At 50.0% G+C, this 27,906-nt stretch overlaps 2 protein-coding genes across 2 annotated transcripts in view; one reads left to right on the plus strand and one right to left on the minus strand.

The window, feature by feature from the left end:
• The window catches only part of jph3 (junctophilin 3), a 35,692-nt gene extending 32,628 nt beyond the window's left edge, over positions 1–3,064 (minus strand). Inside the window, exon 1 of the mRNA XM_035396704.1 lies at positions 2,232–3,064. Within this exon, the coding sequence (XP_035252595.1) occupies positions 2,232–2,613 (382 nt within the window). The 5' untranslated portion in view covers positions 2,614–3,064. The remainder of the gene's footprint in view (positions 1–2,231) is intronic.
• Positions 3,065–9,775: 6,711 nt separating this feature from the next.
• The window catches only part of zcchc14 (zinc finger, CCHC domain containing 14), a 37,899-nt gene continuing 19,768 nt past the window's right edge, over positions 9,776–27,906 (plus strand). Inside the window, exons 1-2 of the mRNA XM_035396675.1 lie at positions 9,776–11,401; positions 15,697–15,823. Coding sequence (XP_035252566.1) covers positions 10,772–11,401; positions 15,697–15,823 — 757 coding nt within the window. The 5' untranslated portion in view covers positions 9,776–10,771. The remainder of the gene's footprint in view (positions 11,402–15,696; positions 15,824–27,906) is intronic.

The following is a 27,906-nucleotide window of genomic DNA, read 5'->3' on the forward strand; positions in this document are numbered from 1 at the left end:
TGATGTAGCACACACTGATCAAGCATCTCTGTCCCCTGTGTGCTAGTGATGTAGCACACACTGATCAAGCATCTCTGTCCTCTGTGTGGGCGTGATGTAGCACACACTGATCAAGCATCTCTGTCCTCTGTGTGCTAGTGATGTAGCACACACTGATCAAGCATCTCTGTCCCCTGTGTGGGTGTGATGTAGCACACACTGATCAAGCATCTCTGTCCCCTGTGTGCTAGTGATGTAGCACACTGATCAAGCATCTCTGTCCTCTGTGTGAGCGTGATGTAGCACACACTGATCAAGCATCTCTGTCCCCTGTGTGCTAGTGATGTAGCACACACTGATCAAGCATCTCTGTCCTCTGTGTGCTAGTGATGTAGCACACTGATCAAGCATCTCTGTCCTCTGTGTGCTAGTGATGTAGCACACTGATCAAGCATCTCTGTCCCCTGTGTGGGCGTGATGTAGCACACTGATCAAGCATCTCTGTCCTCTGTGTGCTAGTGATGTAGCACACTGATCAATGAGCCACCAATCAATGGCCTACCGGAGATGGTTGACTAACACACTGCAGTGTTACATCAAACAGGCGTACTGACTGGCCTGAGCCGTTCTGTGTGTGTGCGCTACCGTGAAACTCCCTGAGCGGACCCTCCTCCCACCCGCACAAACACACACACACACACACGCACGCACACACGCACACGCACACATACGCACACACACACACACGCACACACCCACTCTTTCGCAATGTTTTCATATCAGAAAAAGGAATTGTATGGGATTTTAAGCTGTAAATGATAAAATTTGATGTGTGTTGGACTCATGTAAACAATGTTTGTGCTATATTAACTCATCGTCTTACTGCGTAGTCTTGTGTAACCAAGTGCTGGAGTTCACACAGATGGTTCACACTGGACACACATGGCCTGTCCTGTACACACACTCTCACACACACACACACACACTATGAAAGTAATAGAATTATGTCCTGTCACTGAGTGGTCTGCGCATGCACATTATTCGTGGAAGGAGGGGGGGTCTTAATGCTTTCACAGTGAGGAAAGGTATCTCTCTCTCTTTCCTTCATCTTTTCTCTCTCTCTCCCTCTCTCCCTTTCTCTTTCTCATCTCTGGAGACCCCCTGCTACAGGCTCTAGCACAAACCCAGGCCTGACTTGGCCCCCTCTCCCTCCCTCCTTTCTTCCCACCTCCTCCCCTCCCCCCTCCTGAGTGATATCACTCCCATGGTGCCTCAGTGGGCCCGGACCCCCGGGTGCTGGAGAGAGCAACATGGAGGCCGACGGCCCGGCGGAAACAAACGCGGTCAGGCTTCCAGCAGCGAGCGTGGGGCTCGCTGAGAGAGGACCCGGGCCTGTTCCTGAGCTCAGGTTAGCTGTGCGGCTGTGGAGCGCTAGTACCTTCCACAACCCCCTCCTCTCATTACCGCCACCCCCCTCCCCCACCTCCTCCTCTCCATCCTGCCTCGTGGCCGCACGGCTCCCCGGTACACCCGGCTTCCTGCCGGCGCGAGGGTCCGTAACATCGCCGCGCGCGTCTGAGGGGGAACGGAACGGAGTCCGGAGTCCGTCCGTCCGTCCGTCCCTTTACGTCCCTCTGTCTGTCCCGGGCCCGGGTTCCGGCCCCAGGTCTGCACCGGGTGGGCGCTAACGGTTCCGGTTCCGGTTCCGGTTTGGGTTTCAGACGCTGCGGGTTGACCTGGAATCGCTGTCTCTCAGGCTGCAGGAATCTGGATGCCCTCAATTTGGGGCCCAAATTTATCTCTCTCTCTCTCTCTCCGCAGCGAGAGGAAGAACCCGCCCGCCGAACCCACCGAGCGAGAGAGAGAGAGAGAGAGCGAGGGAGGAAGCCAGAGGGCCCAAGAGGAAGAGGGCGAGACTGAGAGGAAGAGAGCGAGGGATGTAAATACAGAGGCAGAGAGGAAGAAGGAGAGGGTGAGAGATAGAGAGAGAGAGAAGGGGGAGGGAGCGGGTGGTGGAGGAAGTGATGAAAAAGAAGAGAAGGAGAGAAGCCCATGTGGCAGCGAAGAGGAGTGACCTGAGGAGACCCTCACCATCCAGCCCAGAGAAATGCCCCTTTTACCCCCCCCCCCACCCCCCCCCACCCCCCTTCCACCCGTCTGTCTGTCACTGTACAACTACCTGTCTGTCGCTGTGCCGGTTACCCCACCGTCGTCCCCCCCTCCCCCCCCGGGGCGCCCCGCGCGGCCCTTACCTCCGTCGGAGTAGGTCTCGGTGCCGTATCCGTCCTGCAGGCCGGTGCTCCAGGTGCCCTCGTACTTGGCGCTGCTGCCGGTGCTCTCCCGCAGGCCGTAGCGTCCCTTAAATCCGTGCGTCCACTCGCCCTTGTACACCCACTTCCCCTTGTTCTCCACGCCGATGCCGTGCCTCTTGCCCTGGGCCCACGTGCCCTGGTAGGTGTTCCCGCTGGGCCAGGTGTACACGCCCAGCACCTCGAACCCGTGGCTCCAGGACCCCGAGTACTCGCCCTGGCCCTTGGGGCCCGTGCAGATGCCGTGGCCGTGGGCCTTCCCCTCCTCCCACCCTCCACAGTATGACCCCCCATCATCAAAGTCGAACCTGCCCCCACTGGACATGCATGAAACAGGTTTTGGCAAATCCCCCGAACCTCAAAAAGAAAAAAAGAGCAAAAGGGTTAAAAAAGTGACCAAAGGAAGGAGGAAAGGGATGAAGAAAGCGGAGCCGAAACTCGGGGGGGGCGTAGGAGCCGGTTCCCCCCCCCTTCCCGGACGGACGATGAAACCGGAGCGGAGGAGAGGAGGGCCCGCGCCTCCGGTCCTCGGAGAGGAGAGTCGGGCCGGGCGGCGCGGTGCGGTGCGGTGCGGCGTAGTGTGTGGTGCGGCGGGTGCTCCTCCGGGCCTCCTCAGACCATCCTCCCCGCGCGGGTCACTCCAGCCCACTCCCCCCGCGGCTGGGATACGGGACCAGGGGCCCGGCGGCCATGCGTCTTCCCGCGGACGCTCGAGCGCAGAGTTCGGGGTACACCCCCCCCACCCCTCCCCCTTTCCTCGCCGACGCGGCGAGTCCCCCCCCCCCCCTTCCTCTCCCCTTTCACCCCGCCCCCCCCTCTCCAGGCGCAATCTCCACAGAGCCGGTCGGACGGCCCTGCCGCTCCCTCCTGGCGCTCCCCGTGGGTCTCCCCCCCCCCGAGACTGGCTGGGGGGTCGGTCTCCGCCTAGAAACCCGGAATCCTACGCAGCCGTCTCCAGGCGTGGCAGGGAACCATGGCGATGGCGATCCGTTCTTCCCCCTTTCCGCTCTCTCTCTCGGCCCGAGATCAGGCGCTCTGCCTCCCCGTCCCAGAGCCAGGAACGGCGGAGCGGAAAAAAAGAGAGAGAGAGAGGGACAGAGAGGGACGGAGAGAGGGAGAGAGAGGATCTGCTAGGCTTCTCTCTACGGCTCGCGATGGAGACGGCAATGCAGTCTCTCCCCTTCTCCACGGCAGACACACACACACACACGCACACCCGCGCACACACACACACACACACACTGTCTCTTTCGGACGCTTCCGATCGCGCTCCTGCACGCACCTCGACGATAAACAACCGATCTGATCTGAGGTTTTTTTTTTTTTCCTCCGCTTCTCCTGTTCTCTCTCGCTGTCTCTCTCTCTCTCTCTCTCTCTCTGTGCTGTCTCTTCCCCAGGTCCGTTTGTAGTCTAACGCTGGGGTCCTGGCTCCCGTTTGACGGATGGAGGAAAGGTCCGCGGTCCCCTTTTTGGGCTTCTTCTCGGGGGGCTCTGCTCCGGTGATTTTCACTTATCGCGCTCTGCCTTTTTTTTGGTCGTCATCCTTATTTCCCCCGGCCCTCGTCGTGCGGGGCTGCCTCTCTCTCTCTCTCCGTGGTGTCTCTGAATCCTGCTCATTAGAGGAGGACTGTTCCAACGCAGCCAGGTCCCCCTCCCCCTCCCCCTCCCTCCCCCCTCCCCTTCCCCCCCCTGCTTTTAAAGAGACAGTGGAACAGCCAGCCTCTCTCAGCTCGCCACCCCCCCCCCCCTCATGGCCCCAGGGAGCAGAGATTGCTTTTCCTAATTGCCCTGCTTGCTTTCCTCTCCCTCTCTCTCTCTCTCTCTCTCTCTCTCACCGTTGCTCAATCCCCCTGCTCTCCTTATTGCTGAGAAATAGGTGTTTCACAGCTCAGCCAGATGAATAGGTGAATCATAGGCCCCTGCAACGGTCTCCAATTATATACAGCCTTTTTAACACAGCCAGTTTTGACACTTATTTTTGAAGAATAGTTTAATTTTAATATAGTACTGCACACGTAGACATTTATATATATGTATACATATATATATATATATATATATACACACACACATACGCATATATAGAAAAAAAGAGAGTGAGTGTGTCAAACAAAAGGAGACCTTTCAGTTTCAGAGATAATCAGGTGTGTGTGTTTGTACCTGTGTGTGCTTATGTGTACATGTGTGTGTGTGACTGTATATGTATGTGTGTAATTGCTTGTGTATGTATATGTGTATATGTGTGTGTGGTGTTTGTTTTCTGCGCGTGTGTGTGTGTGTGTGTGTGCGCAAGTTGGTGCGCATCTTCCTTGACTGAGACACGCTCAGCTCTGGTCAGGTAGTGACGGCAGGGCAGGTTAGGTGCGGTTGTCAAGGAGACGTTTGGATGCGGGTTCGATTCCCCCAGTGTGACTGACGCAAAGTGTGGCCCTGGGGCAAAGCACTTCGCCACAACTGATTCAGTAAATATCCAGCTGTACATGCAATATGGTATGTATGTCCAAATAAATATCCTATCATGCTATCACAGCTCTGTGTGTGTATCTGTCACAGCCGTGTGTGTCTCTATCCCTGCTGTGTGTATCTATCACTGCTGTGTGTATGTATCACTGCTGTGTGTATCTATCCCTGCTGTGTGTATCTATCACTGCTGTGTGTATCTATCACTGCTGTGTGTATGTATCACTGCTGTGTGTATCTATCACAGCCGTGTGTGTCTCTATCCCTGCTGTGTGTATGTATCACTGCTGTGTGTATGTATCACTGCTGTGTGTATGTATCACTGCTGTGTGTATCTATCACTGCTGTGTGTATGTATCACTGCTGTGTGTATCTATCCCTGCTGTGTGTATCTATCACTGCTGTGTGTATCTATCACTGCTGTGTGTGTATGTATCACTGCTGTGTGTATCTATCACAGCCGTGTGTGTCTCTATCCCTGCTGTGTGTATGTATCACTGCTGTGTGTATGTATCACTGCTGTGTGTATGTATCACTGCTGTGTGTATCTATCACTGCTGTGTGTATGTATCACTGCTGTGTGTATCTATCCCTGCTGTGTGTATCTATCACTGCTGTGTGTATCTATCACTGCTGTGTGTATGTATCACTGCTGTGTGTATCTATCACAGCCGTGTGTGTCTCTATCCCTGCTGTGTGTATGTATCACTGCTGTGTGTATCTATCCCTGCTGTGTGTATCTATCACTGCTGTGTGTATCTATCACTGCTGTGTGTATGTATCACTGCTGTGTGTGTATCTATCACTGATTTGTATATGTATCTATCACTACTGTGTGTATCTATCACCATTGTGTGTGTGTGTATCTATCCCTGCTGTGTATATCAATCACTGATTTATGTGGATCTATCCCTGCTGTGTGTATCTATCCCTGCTCTGTATGTGTATCTATCACTACTGTGTGTATTTATCAATATTGTGTGTACCTATCACCATTGTGTGTGTGTATCTATCCCTGCTGTGGAAGTTTATCCACTGGGTTACTGTAGAGCGGATCAGACTTAGCTGAGTATAAATAGCTTTAATGTCAGAGCCCTGACATGCCGGTCAACGTCTGTCTCCCAGGGGTCACTAGAGACTGGGAGCTCACAGAAGACCCAGAGAGCAGCCACTCCTAAACACCTGGAAAGCGCTGTGTGTGTGTGTGTGTGTGTGTGTGTGTGTGTGCATGGAGGCAGGTGGAGGTACTAAGTCGTCTCTTTGTTAACTCTGGTTTGTGAGTGGAGCATTGGGTTTAGTTGGCTCCATTTGTGCTGCAGAGGATGGGAACTGTCCCCTGGGAGACACATAGCCCCACCCCCCTCTCCAGCCAGCCCTGCTCCCAGCCCCCTCCCTCCCTTTCCTTAATGATAATCAATGCTAATCAGCTGACAGCAGGCAGGGCCAGAGGGCACATCTGAGCACAGCTGATGGAAATGATACTATGATCAAAACAACCTCAACCCATTCAGCACACAGCTACTGGTGCTCTCCTACTCAAACATCTACTACACCTGCTGCCCTTCATGCTGCTCCTGTTCCTCTTCAAGCAAAGCTATTCCTATATGTAGCTTTATCCTTTAAAATCCCACTTACTCACACAGTCTTACTTACTCACACAGTCCCACTTACTCAAACTGCCCCACTTACTCACACAGCCCCACTTACTCACACAGCCGCACTTACTCACACAGCTCCACTTACTCACAGCTTCACTTACTCACACAGTCCCACTTACTCAAACTGCCCCACTTACTCAAACTGCCCCACTTACTCACACAGCCCCACTTACTCACACAGCCCCCTTACTCAAACTGCCCCACTTACTCACACAGCCCCCTTACTCACACAGCCCCACTTACTCACACAGCCTCCACTTACTCACACAGCCCCACTTACTCACACAGCCTCCACTTACTCACAGCTCCACTTACTCACACAGTCCCACTTACTCACACAGCCCCCTTACTCACACAGCCCCACTTACTCACACAGCCTCCACTTACTCACACAGCCCCACTTACTCACACAGCCTCCACTTACTCACAGCTCCACTTACTCACACAGTCCCACTTACTCAAACTGCCCCACTTACTCACACAGTCCCACTTACTCACAGCTCCACTTACCCACACAGCCGCACTTACTCAAACTGCCCCACTTACTCACACAGCTTCACTTACTCACACAGCCCCCAGTCACACTGTCCATGTCACAGCCCCCTTTCCTCTTTCCCTAACTGTCCCCTATGGCCTACAGCTGTATGTACACCTGCTCAGTAAATTACACTAGCAAAACACCTGAAAAACACCCTTTTAGACTTCTAGACATAAGCATTTCCAACAATAAACATACATATTAAGACATATTTCATGAAAGGCACACATTTTGTGTGTGGGAGTAATTGCTCAGGGCGGCTGCAGTTGACCATGCTCGTCAATAAAGGTGAGCAGGTCGAGCACACAGATTGTCTGTAAATGTGCAAACATAATGGATGTTACTTTGCTTCCCCTTTAAATGGACGAAAACATTTTTTTTTCTTTGGTCTCGGAGGTCAATAGCTGCTTCATTGAAAGCATTGTGAGAGATCTGTGGTTTTGACTGTTCTTTGTAGCGGTAATTACTTGTATCTCTTCATTTATAAACTGCTATACCAACATCAGAAGCTGGTTTCTTATGTAGATATTGTGTGTCAGGTCATGTATATTGTTAGGCTACATCAGTGATTCTGAGCCATGGTATCAAGACCCCCCAGTGTATGATGTCAATGTTAGTTACCACAAAACAATATAGCCTAATCAGGCTTAACTGAGAACTTAGGTTAAACTTCCGTTTTATACTGCCAGCATTTTACAAGTATTTTCTGAAGAAGAAAAAAAAATTAGTTGTTGGATGTGTTAAAAGGAATTTTAAAAATATTCTACATTTTTTACCTCTGGTAAATGTATTGTTCAATGTAGTAGTATTAAGAGGGTAAAATTAAATTCAATTTCTGTTTTTTCGATTCACATTGGACTTAAAACAATGATTTGAACAGCCGGGTTACATGTTAATTTAGGGAAAAGATATTACTAAAAATAATTCACAGGAAAGGATTTATGTTTAGCTTTTTTCATTAGCACAAAACACATCTCCAGTTATTTTAAAAGATTCACACACGGGGTAAAATTTAGATCAGCGTTGAACAAACTGGTGAATCAGTTTGGGTTGAATAAATTCTGAACAAAAACCAGCAGGCACTGCTTATCCATAGTACAAGGACTGGAAAACCATGTGCCACGTAATTGATCTGTAGATATAGGTAGTGCAGTAGCTTTTAAGCATCTAATGACGTTCGCGTGTTCCCCTTAGTGAAAAATGAACGCTAGGTCCACCCACCTGCCCCCTCAGTTACATTCATTTTCTTAATATCTCGAATGGAACGACTTCGAATCACTATCAACTCGCAATCCACAAAAAGTGAGATGATGAGATGAGATATTTCGTCCGGTGGCTGCCATAAGCCCATTTTGAATCGGAACCAGATAGCAACTGCGATCAGCTGCACATGCAAAGGGAACCGAAGGGCCCTTTCTGCGCTGCAGGAGCATCCAACAGTGCGTCAATAGCGCTCTCTAGTGGTCTTGTCCGAAAATCACATGCGCCCTTTTGGTACTCCTTTCACACAATCGCAATTTCCAGGAGTTCACGAGACAATTACGAATGAAGCTGGCGCGATATGAGTTCTACATTCAGATAACATTTCCTAATATAAACACGGAAAACACAGGCTACGGGTTGCAGCCAGTACAAAGGTACAGGACCAGTGTACCAAGAGCCGGATAAATTGAATACATTTTTCAAGCTGTATAACCCCTAGTCACCGGTAGGGTCCGTTATTTTCAAGAAAGTACGATATGTTCGGATAGGTTTAGGGACCGTCCGTTACTTTCTCAAGTTTTTGTGTTTTGTAATTTACTCCTGGTGTTTATTATAGAAACGCTTGCCTGTTGTTGATATGCAAAGAACATTTAGACAAATTTGTTTTTTAAATGTACAAACGTGTACAAATGTGATATACCACCAAGTCATTCTGCGTTTAGGTGACAGCCTATCTGTCCATCTGTCTGACCTGAAATTGCGATAGCATGTTCTCCAACTAGCGCAAATGAGTTCATGAGAGCAGGCCACAATCTCCTAGAAAAGGCGCCCTTTGGCAAAGTCAACACTGCGGCATACGTGTCGTATCGATTTTCTTAAATTGAGGTATTGGGGCAAACATGACGGCATGCTTGTATTGCCAAACTTTTTCAATCGTGAAAACATTATCAAAGCAGTATTTATAACTATTTGACGGAGTCCAGAATTAACACAGTTTATGGGATCCCAGTGACGCTTTAAATAAAACGAAATACAATGGAAAGAAGCATCTCGTTTCACCAGTATCTTAGCTTACAGTAACTAATGGAAGGTGTGCGCAAAGATGGAAGGGGCGTCGGCGCAGAAAGGCGAACCAATTACAACGCAGTATTTATCCTGTCTTCGTGTACTATGACCAACCAGAATGTTCGGTGCCCATGTGAACCACACTCACTCCCTGGCGCCACTTGACTGACAGCAAGGTTGACGTAATAATATAGTGATGACAGAACTCCAAAAAATATTGCCAAAACCTAATGGAGACACGAGTTTGTATTTGAGAGAGGAGGGTGGTTATTGTTTCCCCCCGCCTTTCTGTAATACTTTGTGTTTAAAACTTTAATATCTAATTTAGGAAAAGTATATGGCGTATTTGCAGAGTCTGGAGAAAAATACAGTTTTTTGTCTCGGACACAGGCAACAAGCAGTTACGGGTCACAACTGTAATGGAGACGCAGCGAGCTCCTAAACAAACACAGTTCCTCGCTGTCAAAATCAGCGAAAAGCATGAGCGCATGTGAAAGAGATGCGGAGTGTGGGGTCCACTCTGGCCAATCACAGCAACAAGTATAGTTGTCGACAAACAGCTCATCCAATCGTATTTCATAATAATATACGGTGGGTCGGGTTAGTGGGGAGAGTTTAGGATGGTGAACCACACAGCTGTTTTGCTCGATTTCAAAGCAAGGGTATGATAAGACTAAAGGAGAAATTATATTCTTAATGTAACGAGCACTCTGGTATGTTCCCGGATAGAAACAGCGACAACTCCTTTAAAAACGAAGGTAGGAATTCCAGCGTATGAAAAACACTCTGTGAGTGAAGCACAATCCTTCTCTTTTTTGGTATTCCAACTACGAGCTCGAGTCGCTGGAGTTTGTATATGATCTTGTTTATTGGCCGACGCTCCCTAATAATTTTAACGCGTGTCACGCTGGTGGCTACAACTGGAAAAAAGACTTTTTACTGCGAGAATCGGCCGAGAAAATGGCACGAATGGTGGATGGAGAAACGTGGACGTAGAGCGTGCTTTTTCCAGACTCTTCGAAATGGTCATTTACATTTTAATGTATTTTCCGGTGGATGTAATACAAAGGTCTTCCATAACCTACTGAGGCGGAGAGCCGGAGAACGAAGGAAAGAGGGATGTCTGGCCGTGCTGTGCCATACAGAGTAGTAGGCTACAGTAAACACAGACACGCGCTTTGTCTGCGGAGTGCTTTTATGTACAGTGACATTTAATAAATACGTTTTTAAAAATTGATTAATAAGCATAAGGGCAAATTCGCATTGATAGTACTGCGGAAGACATGCTTTGATTTTTAACGTCGAAAAACGGGAGTGAATAGGTTGAGGAAGGAACAAGAGTTTACAAAGTTACGTTTACATATTTTGCATCCGTATAGGCTGCCCCTACTTCTGGTATAAATCAGGGATTAGGCTACTTGGCTTTGTTGCAAATACACATTTGTTTAATCGACTTTGCTTTACTGGTTGTCGAGAAATGGAAAATAGACTCTTAACAAATGGAAAATAATTGCTAATCTTCCATTTAAACAAAACTGGCAATAGGACCTGCGGTGAAAATGGTAGAGAAGAGGTGTACGGTTCAAAGGGAAGGGGTGTACCGTTGGTTCTCCCAACTAAACTCCGCGCAGCGGGCGGAGTTCCTCTGTGGGCTGCTGGATCTTTGCGTGCCCATAGAGCTGCGCTTTCTCGGCTCCTGTCTGGAGGACCTGGCGCGGAAAGACTACCACTCCCTAAGAGACGCGGAGATCAAAGCCAACAACCCGGCGGACCTGGCGAACCTGACCAACATCACGGACGAGGTGGTGCGGAGCAAGCTGCTCATCTCCCTCGCGCTGCTCAACTCGGACAACCGAGAGGCCGCGGGAGTCCTCTTCAGGACACTAACACACATCGACTCCATCATCAACAACTATGGACTGCAGCTCAACGACGGCCAGACTGGAGACCAGTTCCTGCTCTTGTTCACCATGGCATCCAACCACCCAGCCTTCAGCTTCCACCAGAAGCAGGTACTCCGGCAGGGGCTCGTGCAGATACAGGGCATCTTGCAGACGACCTGCGGCGAGCATCACTCCGGTGTAGGCAGCGGTGCGCTAGCCACCCTTACCTCCGCCAACACCGTCACCACCTACATCACAGCCGCCACCCTCAACTCTTGTTATGCCGGATGTACCAGCTGCCAAACGGTAGGTGCCACAGCTAAAAATGATACATAATTCAGGTGAACAATTATCAGGACGTGGCCTGTGTTCTTTGTTTTCAAACCAGTCTAATTGCCAGTCCTGCCCTACTGAAAAGTTTGCATGGAGGACTTAGCCTGTGCATCTGGTTTTGATATTGTTCTTCAGAGGGAGTTGGGCTTGGTTGGTACTTGTACAGGTTAGGCTTACAGTTGTTAGAGTACTGGGTATCCGTTTGTGTGGCTGGGGGCAGGGGGCATGCTAAACTTTTTGGGTCAGTGGGGGGCAGTCCTTCCTCAGCTCAAAGCAGAAAACCAATGCCCAGGTGCAATGATGGGGACACTGTGAGGGAGGAGATGTGGCCACCCAGACGTGACCAAGACTCATTGTCCTGACCCTTGTGTGGTCATTATGCCAGGGGTCCTGCTGAGGAGGTAGGGACTTTTCCCAGGGTCCTGGGCCTCTTCCCAGAACTGCTGCCTCAGCCCGATCGACTTCCATTACCGATTTATTTGGCTAAATAAACCCATCCTCCTTCGCCTCAGCTGGTTTGTGGTACTGAGAAACGCCGTGGGAACTTAGGAAAGGTGCTACAAAAACACAATTCAGTATTTCCATGATGATTATCATTGCTAGGCTTCCAAGCCCAGAGGGCTGATCAGTAGCCCATTTGCTTTTCTTTAAAAAAAAAAAAAAGTTTTTCCAGCATCTTTTTTTGTCAGGCCTACTGCGTTCATTCTTCAGTGAGAGCACGGTTTGGCCTTAGGCCATGACGTTGGACCTGTTCACGCCTGGCCTGTGGGCCAGGCACCTGTATTGCCGGATAAGTGTGTGATTTTTTTTACTTAACAGCTTCCTGGTTTTGCAGGGTTTGTGTATTAAAGCTCTAGCTGCAATTGGCCAGTGACCTAGTCATGTGACTTGGTGACCATGTTGCAAACAGGTAATATAGATTATTCAGGTTGAGAACGATCATTTCTGATACTCTTTGATGTGACCTTCAGCTTTGCCAATGCCTGCAGAAGGTCACTTACTTTTAATTCCTTAAGTGAATTAAAACACATTCATTTGTCACATAAGGTGGCAGATATTTTGCATATGCTCACTTTATGTTAAAGTAGTTTTAAAGCAGTTTCATGTGTATTTCCTCCAATAAGTGTCACATACACTATTAGTGCACAGACAGTTGATCCTGTGCTTTTAGGAAGATTAACTAGTCCCTTTAACTGAAAGGTTTTGCTGTTTTTTCACCTGTATTTGGAACAATACAAATGCAAAAGGATGTCTTTGTACAAACTTTTTGGGGGAGTATTGATTTTTCCCTGTATCTTTTATTACCAAGAGGTGGGGAGATTCGTGACACCACTAGTATCTTTTCCTATGTGGAGTCACTGTGGTTTGTAATCTCTTTGGGACAACTTGGTGGAATCACATTGATTTGTACTCTCTATGGCACAGCTACGTGGAGTCATAATGATTCGTAATCTCTATGGTACCATTGTATGGAGTGGAGATTTGTTGTAATCTCTACTGTACAACAGTGTGGGCTAGTGGTGGCCTGAGGTTCCTGCGATACGGCCGAGGTTAGGGGCGGTGATGTAAGATCTCTGTGCGGCGGCAGTGTGGGGCTAAGCTGGTGATTCATAGGGATCTCGGGTTAGAGTAGGGGTGTGGGGAGTAGGGGGGGGGGGGTTGCTTTGAAGGTGGAGGGAGACATGCTGTGTAAATACGTCTCTGTGAGAAGGAGGGGGGAAAAAACGGGAGTTTGAGAGGAAACTGGTTTTATTTTGTGTCTTGGCCCCCGTCGCGCACGGGTCAGCACATTGCTTGGTGCTGAAGTAAGCTCTGTGTGTGAGGCTCCCCTGTGTACCACCAGGAAGCCCCAAACTGCTGGCTGGCTGTGAAGGCCTTTAGTCAAACACATACCAAAACAGTACATGTAAACATTTGGTAGACCCTCCCCCCCTAGCCCCATAGTCTACAACCCCTCCCCCAGCCCCCGCAGCTGAGTTTAACCGGCAGACGTTACACAAAGCGCTGTAATGTTAGCGTTAGGTGGTGAAGTCCACGGTTGTCGGTTTCTGATGCCTGTAGTATTTTTGGACTTCATTTCCCATCAGCACCTCTGCGAATCCTTATTTTGTCTCACACGGCCGAAACAGCCGCCCCTCTCCCCGAAAACGAGCCCTCCTCTCTACAAGATGCTTATAACTCTTCCCCCCGCCCCTACGTCGGAAACCGTGCCCTCTCGTCCTGTCCCACCTGCGATACCGAACCTCTTATCCCCTGTCTGCGCGATACTGTACGCTACCCCTCCTCTGCGGGTGATAGCATAGCCCCTCCCCCTCCTCCACGTGTAACGCTGTAGCCCCGCCCCCCTCCTCCACATCTGAAAGCAATTTGTGTGTTCAGGACAAAGTTCAGCCTGTTCCACTCCTCTTCCGACTGCGTCCGAGTTCGCCGCTGTGAACGTCGGGGGAAGCAGGATGCTCTCCGAAAAACACCGCGGCCCCGTCCCGGACAACCGAAGGGCTTTTCGCCGCGTCCACCCCCTTTAGCCATGTACCTGTGTGTGTGTGTGTTTATTGCGTGTGTGTATCCAGGTGTTCACCCGACGCTGAGTTTTTTTGGCGGTGTCATCGGATGTGATCTGGCTGTGGAGGGGAGGGGAGGGGAGGGGAGGGGGTGGACAGAGGATGTGGCAGTGGATTTTGGGAAAAGCAGATTTAATTGGTTTCAGATCTGGCCTGTGTGCTGCAGAGCGTCAGCACGTGGTTCTCTCCTTACACACACAGCATTTTCAGTCAGCGTGGGAGGGAGGGAGGGAGGGAGGGAGAGAGAGAGAGAAGAAGGGCCAGAGAAACAAAAAAAGGGAGAAAGGGAGAAATGCTTTAGCATTTAGCAAAAACGTGTTTCATTTTTTATTGCACACGCAAACATACCAACAGGAACGCTGTTGTGCAGACTAGTTTACGATAAATGAGCTTTTTTATTTTCATATTTAATACGGATTGAAAGTGAGGTAAATGTGGAGCTGAGGTCAGTGTTTCCCTTCACCGTGCCGGTCGTTTCGGTTGGGTTCCCGCCGCTGGCTGGTGAGGCGGCCATTTCTGCCGTGTTGTGTTCTTGCACCTGCCTGAAGAACCGTGGATATAGACTGTGGTCTGAGGGGAAGGCGAACACCTCGTGCTCAATGGCCCAGTTCACCCAGGGTGTCCATCACTCTCAGACTGGATGGTCCTCGCAGTGTGCTAAATCCCTGAAGACCTTGGTGTTGTAAAACGGTAACAAAAACATGAGAACGAAAAACACTTTTTTAAACAAGACCAGGTTAAAAGCTAGTATGTGGCTGGACCTGACACACGTGATCCGGCCGACCAGTGGTGTAACTTCGTAACTCAGCCGACCAATGGTGTAACTTCATCCCTCACTCAGTCACTCAGTCACAGACATTCGCGTTTGTAGGGCTGGCCTCGCTGTTGCCGTCCAGCCAAAAACTTGTAGTGTGTACAGGGAAGGGTTCCATGACAACTACTTAAATATTTTTTAAAAATATTTCACAGTTTAATATTTGCAGTGACGAGAAAAAATCACAAGAGAAATGACCGGGAGGTTCATTTTTCTATATTAAACAAGTGACCCTCTGGGCAGTTTTCCATATGGTCAAATTTTATGTACTTTTTTTGACATGGTGTATTTAGCCTTTTCTCTGTTATGTTATTAAAAACATGCTCTTTTGCCCTTGTATTTTGGTTATTATGATGCGATTTTAAAAGAGGAAATGTTTGAGTATGAGAATTTCATTAAGCAGACTATTTGTTTCCGAAACTGTGTTTAGTTTTTTCCCTGCCTTCTCAGTGGCGAGAGAGGCTGTGTTTATAGGTTCGTTTTTGAGGTCAGTGAGGTTGCCTGGTTACGCGTTGCCGGAGGGGAGGGGTGGTGCGGTTGCCGTTGTGTTTGCGGTCAGCTGCATTCCTGGGATGCGATTGAGCAGACCTGCATTTTAAGGTTGCCGGTTTTCCCCCTCCGCGTCGGTCACTTGGCACGGCAGGTTGGGAACTTGTTGCAAGAGGGGCTGCAGGTTCCAATCCTAGTTAGGGCATGGCTGTTGAAACCTCTGCAGATCATATAGTGTAAGGATGTAGGCCGATAAGCATGTTGTTAATGGAATGTAAATTGGAATGGAAATTCAAAGGGATAAGTGGACAGTTCTGTCTAGACCAATGGGAGAATGAAATACGGTGTTGCGACTATGTTGTTCACTGACCCCTGACCCCTGACCTGTGACCCCTGTCTCACAGGCAACACCCCAGGAGGATGCCGCAGGTCGAGGAGATGAGGGGAGTGCCGTCGACGCCTTTCCCCCTATGCCAGCACATTCCTGCCAGGAGCTGCCCGTCAAGGTGCATGCTGGGAAATCCAGCAAAGGTGAGCAAATTTACATTTACATTTTAGGCATTTAGCTGTCGCTGTTGTCCCGAGCGACTTGCAATTAAGAAAAAGGCCTAGATTTGTAACCAACATCACCAACATTCCAAGTAGCAATTGCTGAGAGTGTAATGGTTGGGCCATAGGATACCGGCAATAGATAATCCTTTGTCAGAGGAATTAACACGTAGAAGGGAAGGCAGAGAGGTTTTTTTTTTTTTAAAAAAGGAGTAATCTGCTACAGCTTGGACCAGCATGCTCCTGAGGCATGCTAAAGAAGTGCACTATAGAGGCATGTTCAGAGGTGTGTCAGAGAAGCGTGTTTCTAGAGGCGTGTCAGGAAAGCGTGTTATTACAGACATGCTTCAGCAGTGTTCTCTGGAGGCACTCTCCAGCTGAATTCTGGGCCTGTGCTCGATAAGCATCTCAGAATAGGAGCGCTGCTCTAGGATCAGCCTGGCCTCTTTGCTTATAATGGACAAGGTGTGGATACAGCCTGGGGAAGCCTGACCCTAGGTCAGCTCTGAGGAGCTTTATGAGCCTGAGCCCTGGTCTCCTAGTTACCGTGCAGGTTGCAGTGTTGCACACCCGCAGTGGCGGTACAGTCGTTTTTCAATGGCTTCCTCCGTAATGGGGACTCTACGTGTGTCCCCATAAGGATAGTGAAGACAGAAACTCTACGTGTGTCCCCATAAGGATAGTGAAGACAGAAACTCTACGTGTGTCCCCATAAGGATAGTGAAGACAGAAACTCTACGTGTGTCCCCATAAGGATAGTGAAGACAGAAACTCTACGTGTCTCCATAAGGATAGTGAAAACAGAAACTCTACGTGCGTCCCCATAAGGATAGTGAAAACAGAAACTCTTAAGTGTGTCCCCATAAGGATGGTGAAAACAGAAACTCTACGTGTCCCCATAAGGATGGTGAAAACAGAAACAAGGAGCGAATGGGGAAACTGCCCCTGCCTGTTAGGGTGGCCGCTAATGATTAGCTTAGAGGGTCATGTCGGCTGCCTGCCTGCGAGCGTCCGGTCCGGTCCCTCTGCCTGCTTTTGGCTGCTCTGTGAGCACGCTTCTGCGGGCACTGGATACCGCGATGGTCAGCAGGTGGAGGTGATTTACGGCTTTGGTTGCAGAGTGTTTGGGGGGGCGGGGGGGGGGGGGGTATTGCAGTTGGGTGCATGGATTCTCTAGGTATGAGGTGATATGGGGGTTGCTGCTTCTGTGAAGGGTGTTAGGGGGTGTGGTTACCCCCCCCACCCCCCCCACCCCCACCCCTAAGCTGGTGACCCCTAAGGGCTGACTTTGACTTTTTTGACAGCATTACCTCACTTCTTGGCCTGGTTCCCTTCCATCACTTAACACACGCATTCTCACACATGAGAATACACACGCTTGCAAGCTCACACACACACACTCACACACACACACACACACTCGCACGCAGATGCACATTCTCACACATCAGCATACACACACAAGTTCTCACAAGTACACGGACACATGCCCGCACATACATTCTCACACATGAGCGTACACATGAATGCAAGCACCTGCACATACACACACACACACACATTTACATGCACACACAAATTCTGACACATGAGCATACACCCCCTCACTCACACACATACTCAAACACACACTGGTGTCATCTACCAAAACTTTTTGACAGGACACTAATGCTACACTTATTATACTCATATTCTTTATAATTTACTTTGACTGGCCTCGATGGGCCAAATGGTCTGTTCTACTTGTTTAATGCGCATATTTACTATATTTCTGGTAGTTTTCATACAATAACACGTGAGTTATATGAGATATATCAGCATGTTCAATCTTATTTCTGGCTGGAACTCTATTTCCCATGGTACATGCAGCCTGAGTCCGCCACACTTGAGGAAAGAAGCAGGCAAATACTGTAATGAAAAAATGGGTATTTATGGTCAGAATTATGAATAAACACTATAAAATTAATGTGTTCATATATACAGCTTCTGGAAATATAATGTTGCTGTACAAGCTGCTTTGGAGTTGCTTGAAGTGTATGTCCTTGCTTCGAACTGCAAACTCGTGAATGCCCCTATAACAGCTGTTACGATATCCCCAGGTTATCATCAGGAACTTCTGTAGGTATCTAGAATGTCCTTTATCCTACATAAAAAAACGGTAAAAACAGCCAATTAGAAACATACATTAAACCTGAAATGGGATTTTTAAAAAAAATAATTATTTTGTGGTTTTATTTCCGAGTTTATATACTTCCTTCATTTCCTGGGCAGGCTGTGCTGCCTTATCTCTCCCTGGCTGGCTTTAGCACTGGCCTGGCTTGCAGTGCTGATGCGTCCTTTCTGTGCGATCTCAGTGGCTAAACTAACGTAACTGTAATATGAATATCAATCATTCTTTTGCCCCCTTTTTTAACTTGATTGATGAGCTTTACAGATGCGATAGCTATCTAGCTAGGCACATTGTTTACACCACCTGTTGTAGAAGCTAGCTTGCCATCTTATGGAATAGAAATTCGCCTAATTCTTCTGTATGGAACGACCGTAGAGACCATGCTAACTGATTACATCACATCGATGAGCTTTGACGTACTGGCTAACTGCGAATAACTTAAAGCCAGAAATCATTATTTCCATGTATCTTTCAGCTAGCCATTCATTAGAAGCACGTGCAGCAGAAATACTACCATTTCAGTAGTGTGGGGGTGTATGCTTTATTTGTATTTGCCCTTCAGATGGGCTGGTCTTACTCTTTCTTAACTGACAACTAAAACAGAGCTGTTTCAAAGACAGTAGAAGTGACATTTATTTCAAACAAACTTTGCAGAAGGACTGAAGTGGTTTGTTCCTCCTCACGACGAATGGGCATGATGGTTCTGTGTGCTTGTGTGTGTGTGTGTGTGTGTGTGTGTGTGTATGTATGCGTCTCTGTGGGTCTGTAGTGCGGGAGTGTGTGTGTTTGTGGATGTCTCCAAAACAGGAACGTCCCAATTTAAGTTTATTTTTTAAATTTTCTTAATTTTGTCATGTCTGTATGCATTACTGTTGGAAATATATGTGTGCTTCATATATGTGTTTATATGTGTATGTATTTATATGTGTAAATATGTGTTTGTGTTCATCTGCGTGTACATACAAAAGGGTGGCAAATTAAAGGAAAACCTGAATTAATGAGTGGAGAAACATAACAAGTACAGACGCTTCCATACAGGTGTACTGTATGATACAATTATGCAGTTAACATCCTATCATGCTCTTTGGCACGTATAAAAATGCTGAGCAGCTGACCTCGATTTTGGATCGAGATAGCAAGAGGAAGTGACTTTGAAAGAAGGTTCATTATTGGGGCGTGAATGGCGGGAGCTTCAGTCACAAAGACTGCTCAACTGGCTAGTGTTTCAACAGGAACAGTGACTAAAGTGACATCTGCATTTAGATGTATGGGAAAGACAACAGTAAATAAGGTTGGAAATTGTCTTTGAAAGTGCAGATTTGATGACCATGATGCTCGTGCATTAGTGTGTAAGGAAACACAGAAGAGCAGCTCTTCTTCAGGCGACTGAGAATCTCAATACAGGACGTGATCAGACTGTGTCAGCAAGAAGAGTCCGTTGACAACTACATAGAGAGGGATATTATAGTAGGTTTATGGTGCATACATCCCTCATTACAAAGACGAGTGCGCATCTGAGAGTTCAGTGGTGCAAAAACCATAGGCACTGGTCTACAGAGATGTGGAAAAAAAGTGATATGATCAGATGAGTCATCCTTCACCATACTCTCAACAAGTGGGTTAGTGCATGTGTGGCATACACCAAGACAAGGGTACGGGCCTCAATACCCCTACAGCAAGGGGGTCCGGTGGCTCTATTATGCTGTGGGGGGCATTTTCCTGCATGGCTTGGGTCTGCTTGTCCCCTTAGAGGGAATGGTCACTGCAAATCAATACAAAGTTATTCTGAGTGATCGCTTTTATCCTATGATGAAATATTTATGTCCTGATGGGAGTGGTCTCTTCCAGGATGGCACTGCCCCCATCCACAGGACACAAGGGTTTGATGGGTATAAAAGTGATGTGAATCATAAACTATGGGCTTCCCAGTCACTGGATTTCAACCCAATTGAACACCTACGGGAGATTTTGGACCGAGGGGTTAGACAGCGCTCTCCACCACCATCATCAAAACACCAAATGAGGGAACATCTTTTGGAAGAATGGTGTTCCATCACTCCAGTAGAGTTCCAGAGACTTCTAGAATCTATGCCAAGGCACATTGAAGCTGTTCTGGCAGCTCCTGGTGGCCCAACACCTAAGACACTTCATGTTGGTTTTTCCTTTAATTTGTCATTGTATGTATGTTTTCATACGTTTATGTATATGTATTTGTGGCTTTACGTTTTTTTGTGTGTGTGTGTAGCAGGGTGTGTGTGTGTGTGTGTTTGTGTGTGCATTTGTATAGAGCAGGCTGTGTGTTTGTACACTTGTGTGTGAAGGGCAGGGGGCGGGGTCTGAAATGGGTGGGGTTTTTAATATGGGCGGAGGCGGGGTTTGTAATCGGGGCAGAGGGCGGGGTTTGTAATCGGATCTGACCTGCTTGGCAGACCCTCCTGGATTAGTGAGTCTGGCAGCTGCAGCCCGAACCCCACCTGACATGGTATGCCTGTGGGGGAGAGTATGCGGGCAGGGGGATTGACTGTGCGGTACAGGATAAGGGCAGGGGGGCGAGGGGGGGTGGGGGGTGGGGAGGGGGGGGGAGTTCTCTGGCCAGGTTGTCTGTCAGTGGGTCTGTGGCACGGCAGCAAGGAGAGAGACGCATCATACAGTCAGGCAGAACCTACTGTGGCCTAGCAGTCAGGCTGCTGACTGTGTGCATGTGTGTGTGTGTGTGTACGTATGTGTGTGTGTGTGTGAGCGCGCGTGTGTGTTGGAGGTGCAGTCATTTCCTAGTAAAAGAACAGGAACTGCGCGTACAGTTCACTGAGTCAATCTCCCTGCATTTCCTCTACTACGCCAGGCCTATATAATGTAATCAACTGCAGCTGAGCCTGGTCTGAGGTCATGGGGTGAGGAGTAAGTGTGTCTCAAACGTGTCCCTCATACGTCTGAAACACGTCTCCCATACGTCTCAAACGTGTCTCCCATACGTCTCAAACGTGTCCCTCATACGTCTCAAACCTGTCTCCCATACGTCTCAAACCTGTCTCCCATACGTCTCAAACGTGTCTCCCATACGTCTCAAACCTGTCTCCCATACGTCTCAAACGTGTCTCCCATACGTCTCAAACCTGTCTCCCATACGTCTCAAACGTGTCCCTCATACGTCTCAAACCTGTCTCCCATACATCTCAAACCTGTCTCCCATACGTCTCAAACCTGTCTCCCGTACGTCTCAAACGTGTCTCCCATACGTCTCAAACCTGTCTCCCATACGTCTCAAACCTGTCTCCCATACGTCTCAAACGTGTCTCCTGTGCATCTTGTCGCTTTCTTCAGCGTTCTTTTTTTTGGAGGGAGGAATAATGGAGCCGTTTGGCCACAAAACAGACATTTAAGGCCTGCAGAATCACTAAGCTGTTACCTGTTGAGCAGGGTTGGGGTGGGGGTGGGCTATGGAGAACTGGGTGGGTCAACTGTAATTCTCACACTCACACACACACAGTTATACTCAGAGCGCAGTGATAGTGGTTGTGTGTGAGACGGGTCCAGCGCATCCACAGATCTGTGGGTTCACCCCCCCCCCCACCTGCCCTCACTGTGCTCCCCATGCTCACTGCGCTCCTTTCCCTCACTGTGCTCCCCATGCTCACTGCGCTCCTTTCCCTCACTGCGCTCCCCATGCTCACTGCGCTCCTTTCCCTCACTGTGCTCCCCATGCTCACTGCGCTCCTTTCCCTCACTGTGCTCCCCATGCTCACTGCGCTCACTGTGCTCCTTTCCCTCACTGTGCTCCCCATGCTCACTGCGCTCCTTTCCCTCACTGTGCTCCCCATGCTCACTGCGCTCCTTTCCCTCACTGTGCTCCCCATGCTCACTGCGCTCCTTTCCCTCACTGTGCTCCCCATGCTCACTGCGCTCCTTTCCCTCACTGTGCTCCCCATGCTCACTGCGCTCCTTTCCCTCACTGTGCTCACCATGCTCACTGTGCTCCTTTCCCTCACTGTGCTCACTGTGCTCCTTTCCCTCACTGTGCTCCCCATGCTCACTGTGCTCCTTTCCCTCACTGTGCTCCCCATGCTCACTGTGCTCCCCATGCTCACTGCGCTCCTTTCCCTCACTGTGCTCCCCATGCTCACTGCGCTCCTTTCCCTCACTGTGCTCCCCATGCTCACTGCGCTCCTTTCCCTCACTGTGCTCCCCATGCTCACTGCGCTCCTTTCCCTCACTGTGCTCCCCATGCTCACTGTGCTCCCCGTGCTCACTGCGCTCCTTTCCCTCACTGTGCTCCTTTCCCTCACTGTGCTCCCCATGCTCACTGCGCTCCTTTCCCTCACTGTGCTCCCCATGCTCACTGCGCTCCTTTCCCTCACTGTGCTCCCCATGCTCACTGCGCTCCTTTCCCTCACTGTGCTCCCCATGCTCACTGCGCTCCTTTCCCTCACTGTGCTCCCCATGCTCACTGCGCTCCTTTCCCTCACTGTGCTCCCCATGCTCACTGCGCTCCTTTCCCTCACTGTGCTCCCCATGCTCACTGTGCTCCTTTCCCTCACTGTGCTCACTGTGCTCCTTTCCCTCACTGTGCTCCCCATGCTCACTGTGCTCCTTTCCCTCACTGTGCTCCCCATGCTCACTGTGCTCCCCATGCTCACTGCGCTCCTTTCCCTCACTGTGCTCCCCATGCTCACTGCGCTCCTTTCCCTCACTGTGCTCCCCATGCTCACTGTGCTCCCCGTGCTCACTGCGCTCCTTTCCCTCACTGTGCTCCTTTCCCTCACTGTGCTCCCCATGCTCACTGCGCTCCTTTCCCTCACTGTGCTCCCCATGCTCACTGTGCTCCTTTCCCTCACTGTGCTCCCCATGCTCACTGCGCTCCTTTCCCTCACTGTGCTCCCCATGCTCACTGTGCTCCTTTCCCTCACTGTGCTCACTGTGCTCCTTTCCCTCACTGTGCTCCCCATGCTCACTGTGCTCCTTTCCCTCACTGTGCTCCCCATGCTCACTGTGCTCCCCATGCTCACTGCGCTCCTTTCCCTCACTGTGCTCCCCATGCTCACTGCGCTCCTTTCCCTCACTGTGCTCCCCATGCTCACTGCGCTCCTTTCCCTCACTGTGCTCCCCATGCTCACTGCGCTCCTTTCCCTCACTGTGCTCCCCATGCTCACTGTGCTCCCCGTGCTCACTGCGCTCCTTTCCCTCACTGTGCTCCTTTCCCTCACTGTGCTCCCCATGCTCACTGCGCTCCTTTCCCTCACTGTGCTCCCCATGCTCACTGCGCTCCTTTCCCTCACTGTGCTCCCCATGCTCACTGCGCTCCTTTCCCTCACTGTGCTCCCCATGCTCACTGCGCTCCTTTCCCTCACTGTGCTCCCCATGCTCACTGCGCTCCTTTCCCTCACTGTGCTCCCCATGCTCACTGCGCTCCTTTCCCTCACTGTGCTCCCCATGCTCACTGTGCTCCTTTCCCTCACTGTGCTCACTGTGCTCCTTTCCCTCACTGTGCTCCCCATGCTCACTGTGCTCCTTTCCCTCACTGTGCTCCCCATGCTCACTGCGCTCCTTTCCCTCACTGTGCTCCCCATGCTCACTGCGCTCCTTTCCCTCACTGTGCTCCCCATGCTCACTGTGCTCCCCGTGCTCACTGCGCTCCTTTCCCTCACTGTGCTCCCCATGCTCACTGCGCTCCTTTCCCTCACTGTGCTCCCCATGCTCACTGTGCTCCTTTCCCTCACTGTGCTCCCCATGCTCACTGTGCTCCCCATGCTCACTGCGCTCCTTTCCCTCACTGTGCTCACTGCGCTCCTTTCCCTCACTGTGCTCCCCATGCTCACTGTGCTCCTTTCCCTCACTGTGCTCCCCATGCTCACTGTGCTCCCCATGCTCACTGCGCTCCTTTCCCTCACTGTGCTCCCCATGCTCACTGCGCTCCTTTCCCTCACTGTGCTCCCCATGCTCACTGTGCTCCTTTCCCTCACTGTGCTCCCCATGCTCACTGCGCTCCTTTCCCTCACTGTGCTCCCCATGCTCACTGCGCTCCTTTCCCTCACTGTGCTCCTTTCCCTCACTGTGCTCCCCATGCTCACTGTGCTCCCCGTGCTCACTGCGCTCCCTGTGCTCCTTTCCCTCACTGTGCTCCCCATGCTCACTGCGCTCCTTTCCCTCACTGTGCTCCTTTCCCTCACTGTGCTCCCCATGCTCACTGTGCTCCTTTCCCTCACTGTGCTCCCCATGCTCACTGTGCTCCCCGTGCTCTCCGCCCTCCTCACGCTCCTCGCTCTCCTGCTCCTCCCCGTCAGTGTGCCTAGCGACAGCCGGCGGCTGCGGCTGCTTATTTTTAGAAACTGCGTGCAGAGGCACGTCGGCCAGCCCGCGCGGCTCCGCGTCTGTGCAGACCTGCGCAGCTGCTAACCTGGGGAGTTCTTTCCCCTCTGACCCACTTCCTGTCCGCGGTCCCCCGGAGCGCGCTCCGTAGGGTACTGCACTCTGACCACCGGGAATATCCCCGACTGGCACCTGCTGTCTGTGTACAGTAGGGTGTGTTAGGGTGGTAGGTGTGTTTGTGTCCAGTAGGGTGTGTTAGGGTGGTAGGTGTGTTTGTGTACTGTAGGGTGTGTTAGGGTGGTAGGTGTGTTTGTGTCCAGTAGGGTGTGTTAGGGTGGTAGGTGTGTTTGTGTACTGTAGGGTGTGTTAGGGTGGTAGGTGTGTTTGTGTACTGTAGGGTGTGTTAGGGTGGTAGGTGTGTTTGTGTCCAGTAGGGTGTGTTAGGGTGGTAGGTGTGTTTGTGTCCAGTAGGGTGTGTTAGGGTGGTAGGTGTGTTTCTGTACAGTAGGGTGTGTTAGGGTGGTAGGTGTGTTTGTGTACTGTAGGGTGTGTTAGGGTGGTAGGTGTGTTTGTGTACTGTAGGGTGTGTTAGGGTGGTAGGTGTGTTTGTGTACTGTAGGGTGTGTTAGGGTGGTAGGTGTGTTTGTGTCCAGTAGGGTGTGTTAGGGTGGTAGGTGTGTTTGTGTACTGTAGGGTGTGTTAGGGTGGTAGGTGTGTTTGTGTACTGTAGGGTGTGTTAGGGTGGTAGGTGTGTTTGTGTCCAGTAGGGTGTGTTAGGGTGGTAGGTGTGTTTGTGTACTGTAGGGTGTGTTAGGGTGGTAGGTGTGTTTGTGTACTGTAGGGTGTGTTAGGGTGGTGGGTGTGTTTGTGTACAGTAGAGTGTGTTAGGGTGGTAGGTGTGTTTGTGTACTGTAGGGTGTGTTGGGGTGGTAGGTGTGTTTGTGTCCAGTAGGGTGTGTTAGGGTGGTAGGTGTGTTTGTGTACTGTAGGGTGTGTTAGGGTGGTAGGTGTGTTTGTGTACAGTAGGGTGTTAGGGTGGTAGGTATGTTTGTGTGCAGTAGGGTGTGTTAGGGTGGTGGGTGTGTTTGTATAGAGTAGGGTGTGTTGGGGTGGTGGGTGTGTTTGTGTGCAGTAGGGTGTAGGTGTGTTGGGGTGGTAGGTGTGTTTGTGTGCAGTAGAGTGTGTTAGGGTAGTGGGTGTGTTTGTGTACTGTTGGGTGTGTTTGGGTGGTAGGTGTGTTTGTGTACAGTAGGGTGTGTTAGGGTGGTAGGTGTGTTTGTGTGCAGTAGAGTGTGTTAGGGTAGTGGGTGTGTTTGTGTACTGTAGAGTGTGTTTGGGTGGTAGGTGTGTTTGTGTACAGTAGGGTGTGTTGGGGTGGTAAGTGTGTTGGTATACAGTAGGGTGTGTTAGGGTGGTGGGTGTGTTTGTGTACAGTAGGGTGTGTTAGGGTGGTGGGTGTGTTTGTGTACAGTAGAGTGTAGGTGTGTTCAGGTGGTAGGTGTGCTTGTGTTTTGTAGGGTGTGTTAGGGTGGTAGGTGTGTTTGTGTACAGTAGGGTGAAGGTGTGTTAGGGTGGTGGGTGTGTTTGTGTGCAGTAAAGTGAGAGTGCTGTTTTAACCACACATTCCAGATGTGTTCCCACTCGCCCTGCAGACACATGTGATCTGAGAGCTGTCCTGCACATTACAGCAGTGAGAGGGGTGAAGATGCCTCTTTAACCCAAATCGCCGTCCTGGGATGGCAGTCAGGGCGGTGGTCTCACATCTGTTCATTTCTGCTTCCTTAAAACACACATTCAGATCTGCACTTCTGCTATTCCTTTCTTTGAATTACAACACAGCCAACCTGCAGGCTCACGCAATGCACTGTGTGTTTGTGTGTGTGTGTGGGCGCGTTTGTGTGTGGTAAATGGTAATGGTAAATGGACTGCATTTATATAGCGCTTTTATCCAAAGCGCTTTACAATTGATGCCTCTCATTCACCCATCCACACATACACACCAACGGTGAAAGGCTGCCATGCAAGGCACCAATCAGCTCGTTGGGAGCAGTTAGGGGTTAGGTGTCTTGCTCAGGGACACTTCGACACGCCCAGGGCGGGGGATCGAACCGGCAACTCTCCGACAGCCAGACAACCTTACCTCCTGAGCTATATCGCCCCCGTGTGTGTGTGTGTGCACGAGGGTGAGTGGGTGAGAGTGTGTATGTACGTGTGTGTGGGCATGGATGCTTCTGTGTGTTTGTTTATGCGTGGGTAGGTGTGTGTGTGCATGTGTGTGTGTGTGTTTGTAAGTGTGCATGTTTGTGTGTGTGTGTGTTTGTAAGTGTGCATGTTTGTGTGTGTGTGTGTGCGTGCGTGCGTGCGTGCGTGTGTGTGTAGGCGGGAAAGAGTGTCCCTCCTGAAGTGGAGTTCAGCTGTAGTGCTCATCAGCTCCACAGCAGTTGCTCAGCTGTGCCTGTATTATAAACCAGGTTGCTTTATAGGAAAGAATTACATCTTTAATGCGTATTTTTCCAGTGCTTACAGTGTAGATGAAATTCCAGCAGTAACGCTGCTTGACACTGTGTTAGAAGCACAGGGATTCATTTAACAGGATTTTTTGCTCACAGAGGCTGAACTTGACAGTGGCAACACTGTATATCTGAAACACAGTATATCATTTTACCAAAAATACATTCACTTCGAATTCAATTTACGATATAAAACAAATGGCATTCTTAGCATTTATAAAACTGATTCAGTAGTCAGCAGTAGAAGCTGGAACCAGGCTGGCTCATTATACCTCTTTCCCACTGTAGAGCTGAACCAGGCTGGCTCATTATACCCCTTTCCCACTGTAGAGCTGGAACCAGGCTGGCTCATTATACCCCTTTCCCACTGTAGAGCTGAACCAGGCTGGCTCATTATACCCCTTTCCCACTGTAGAGCTGGAACCAGGCTGGCTCATTATACCCCTTTCCCACTGTAGAGCTGAACCAGGCTGGCTCATTATACCCCTTTCCCACTGTAGAGCTGAACCAGGCTGGCTCATTATACCTCTTTCCCAATGTAGAGCTGAACCAGGCTGGCTCATTATACCCCTTTCCCAGTGAAAAGCTGAACCAGGCTGGCTCATTATACCCCTTTCCCACTGTAAAGCTGAACCAGGCTGGCTCATTATGCCCCTTTCCCACTGTAAAGCTGAACCAGGCTGGCTCATTATACCCCTTTCCCAGTGTAAAGCTGAACCAGGCTGGCTCATTATACCCCTTTCCCACTGTAGAGCTGAACCAGGCTGGCTCATTATACCTCTTTCCCACTGTAGAGCTGGAACCAGGCTGGCTCATTATTCCCCTTTCCCAGTGTAAAGCTGAACCAGGCTGGCTCATTATACCCCTTTCCCAAGTGGCTAATTATACGCTAGTGTAGGGGTGGCAGTGTAGCATATTGGCTTGGGACGTGGGCTAGCAGCTCCAGGTTTTAGACTAGATTCCCAGGTTGGACGCTGCTGTTGCACTGTTAAGCGCGGTACTTAAATGAGTTCAGTACCCGCCCGAGTGCATGCGAAAGAATGCAAGCTGTGTCTGCTTAGTCTCAAAATGTGTAAATGCCC

Source organism: Anguilla anguilla, chromosome 16 (genome assembly GCF_013347855.1).
Source record: "Anguilla anguilla isolate fAngAng1 chromosome 16, fAngAng1.pri, whole genome shotgun sequence".
NCBI classification, from domain to species: domain Eukaryota; kingdom Metazoa; phylum Chordata; class Actinopteri; order Anguilliformes; family Anguillidae; genus Anguilla; species Anguilla anguilla.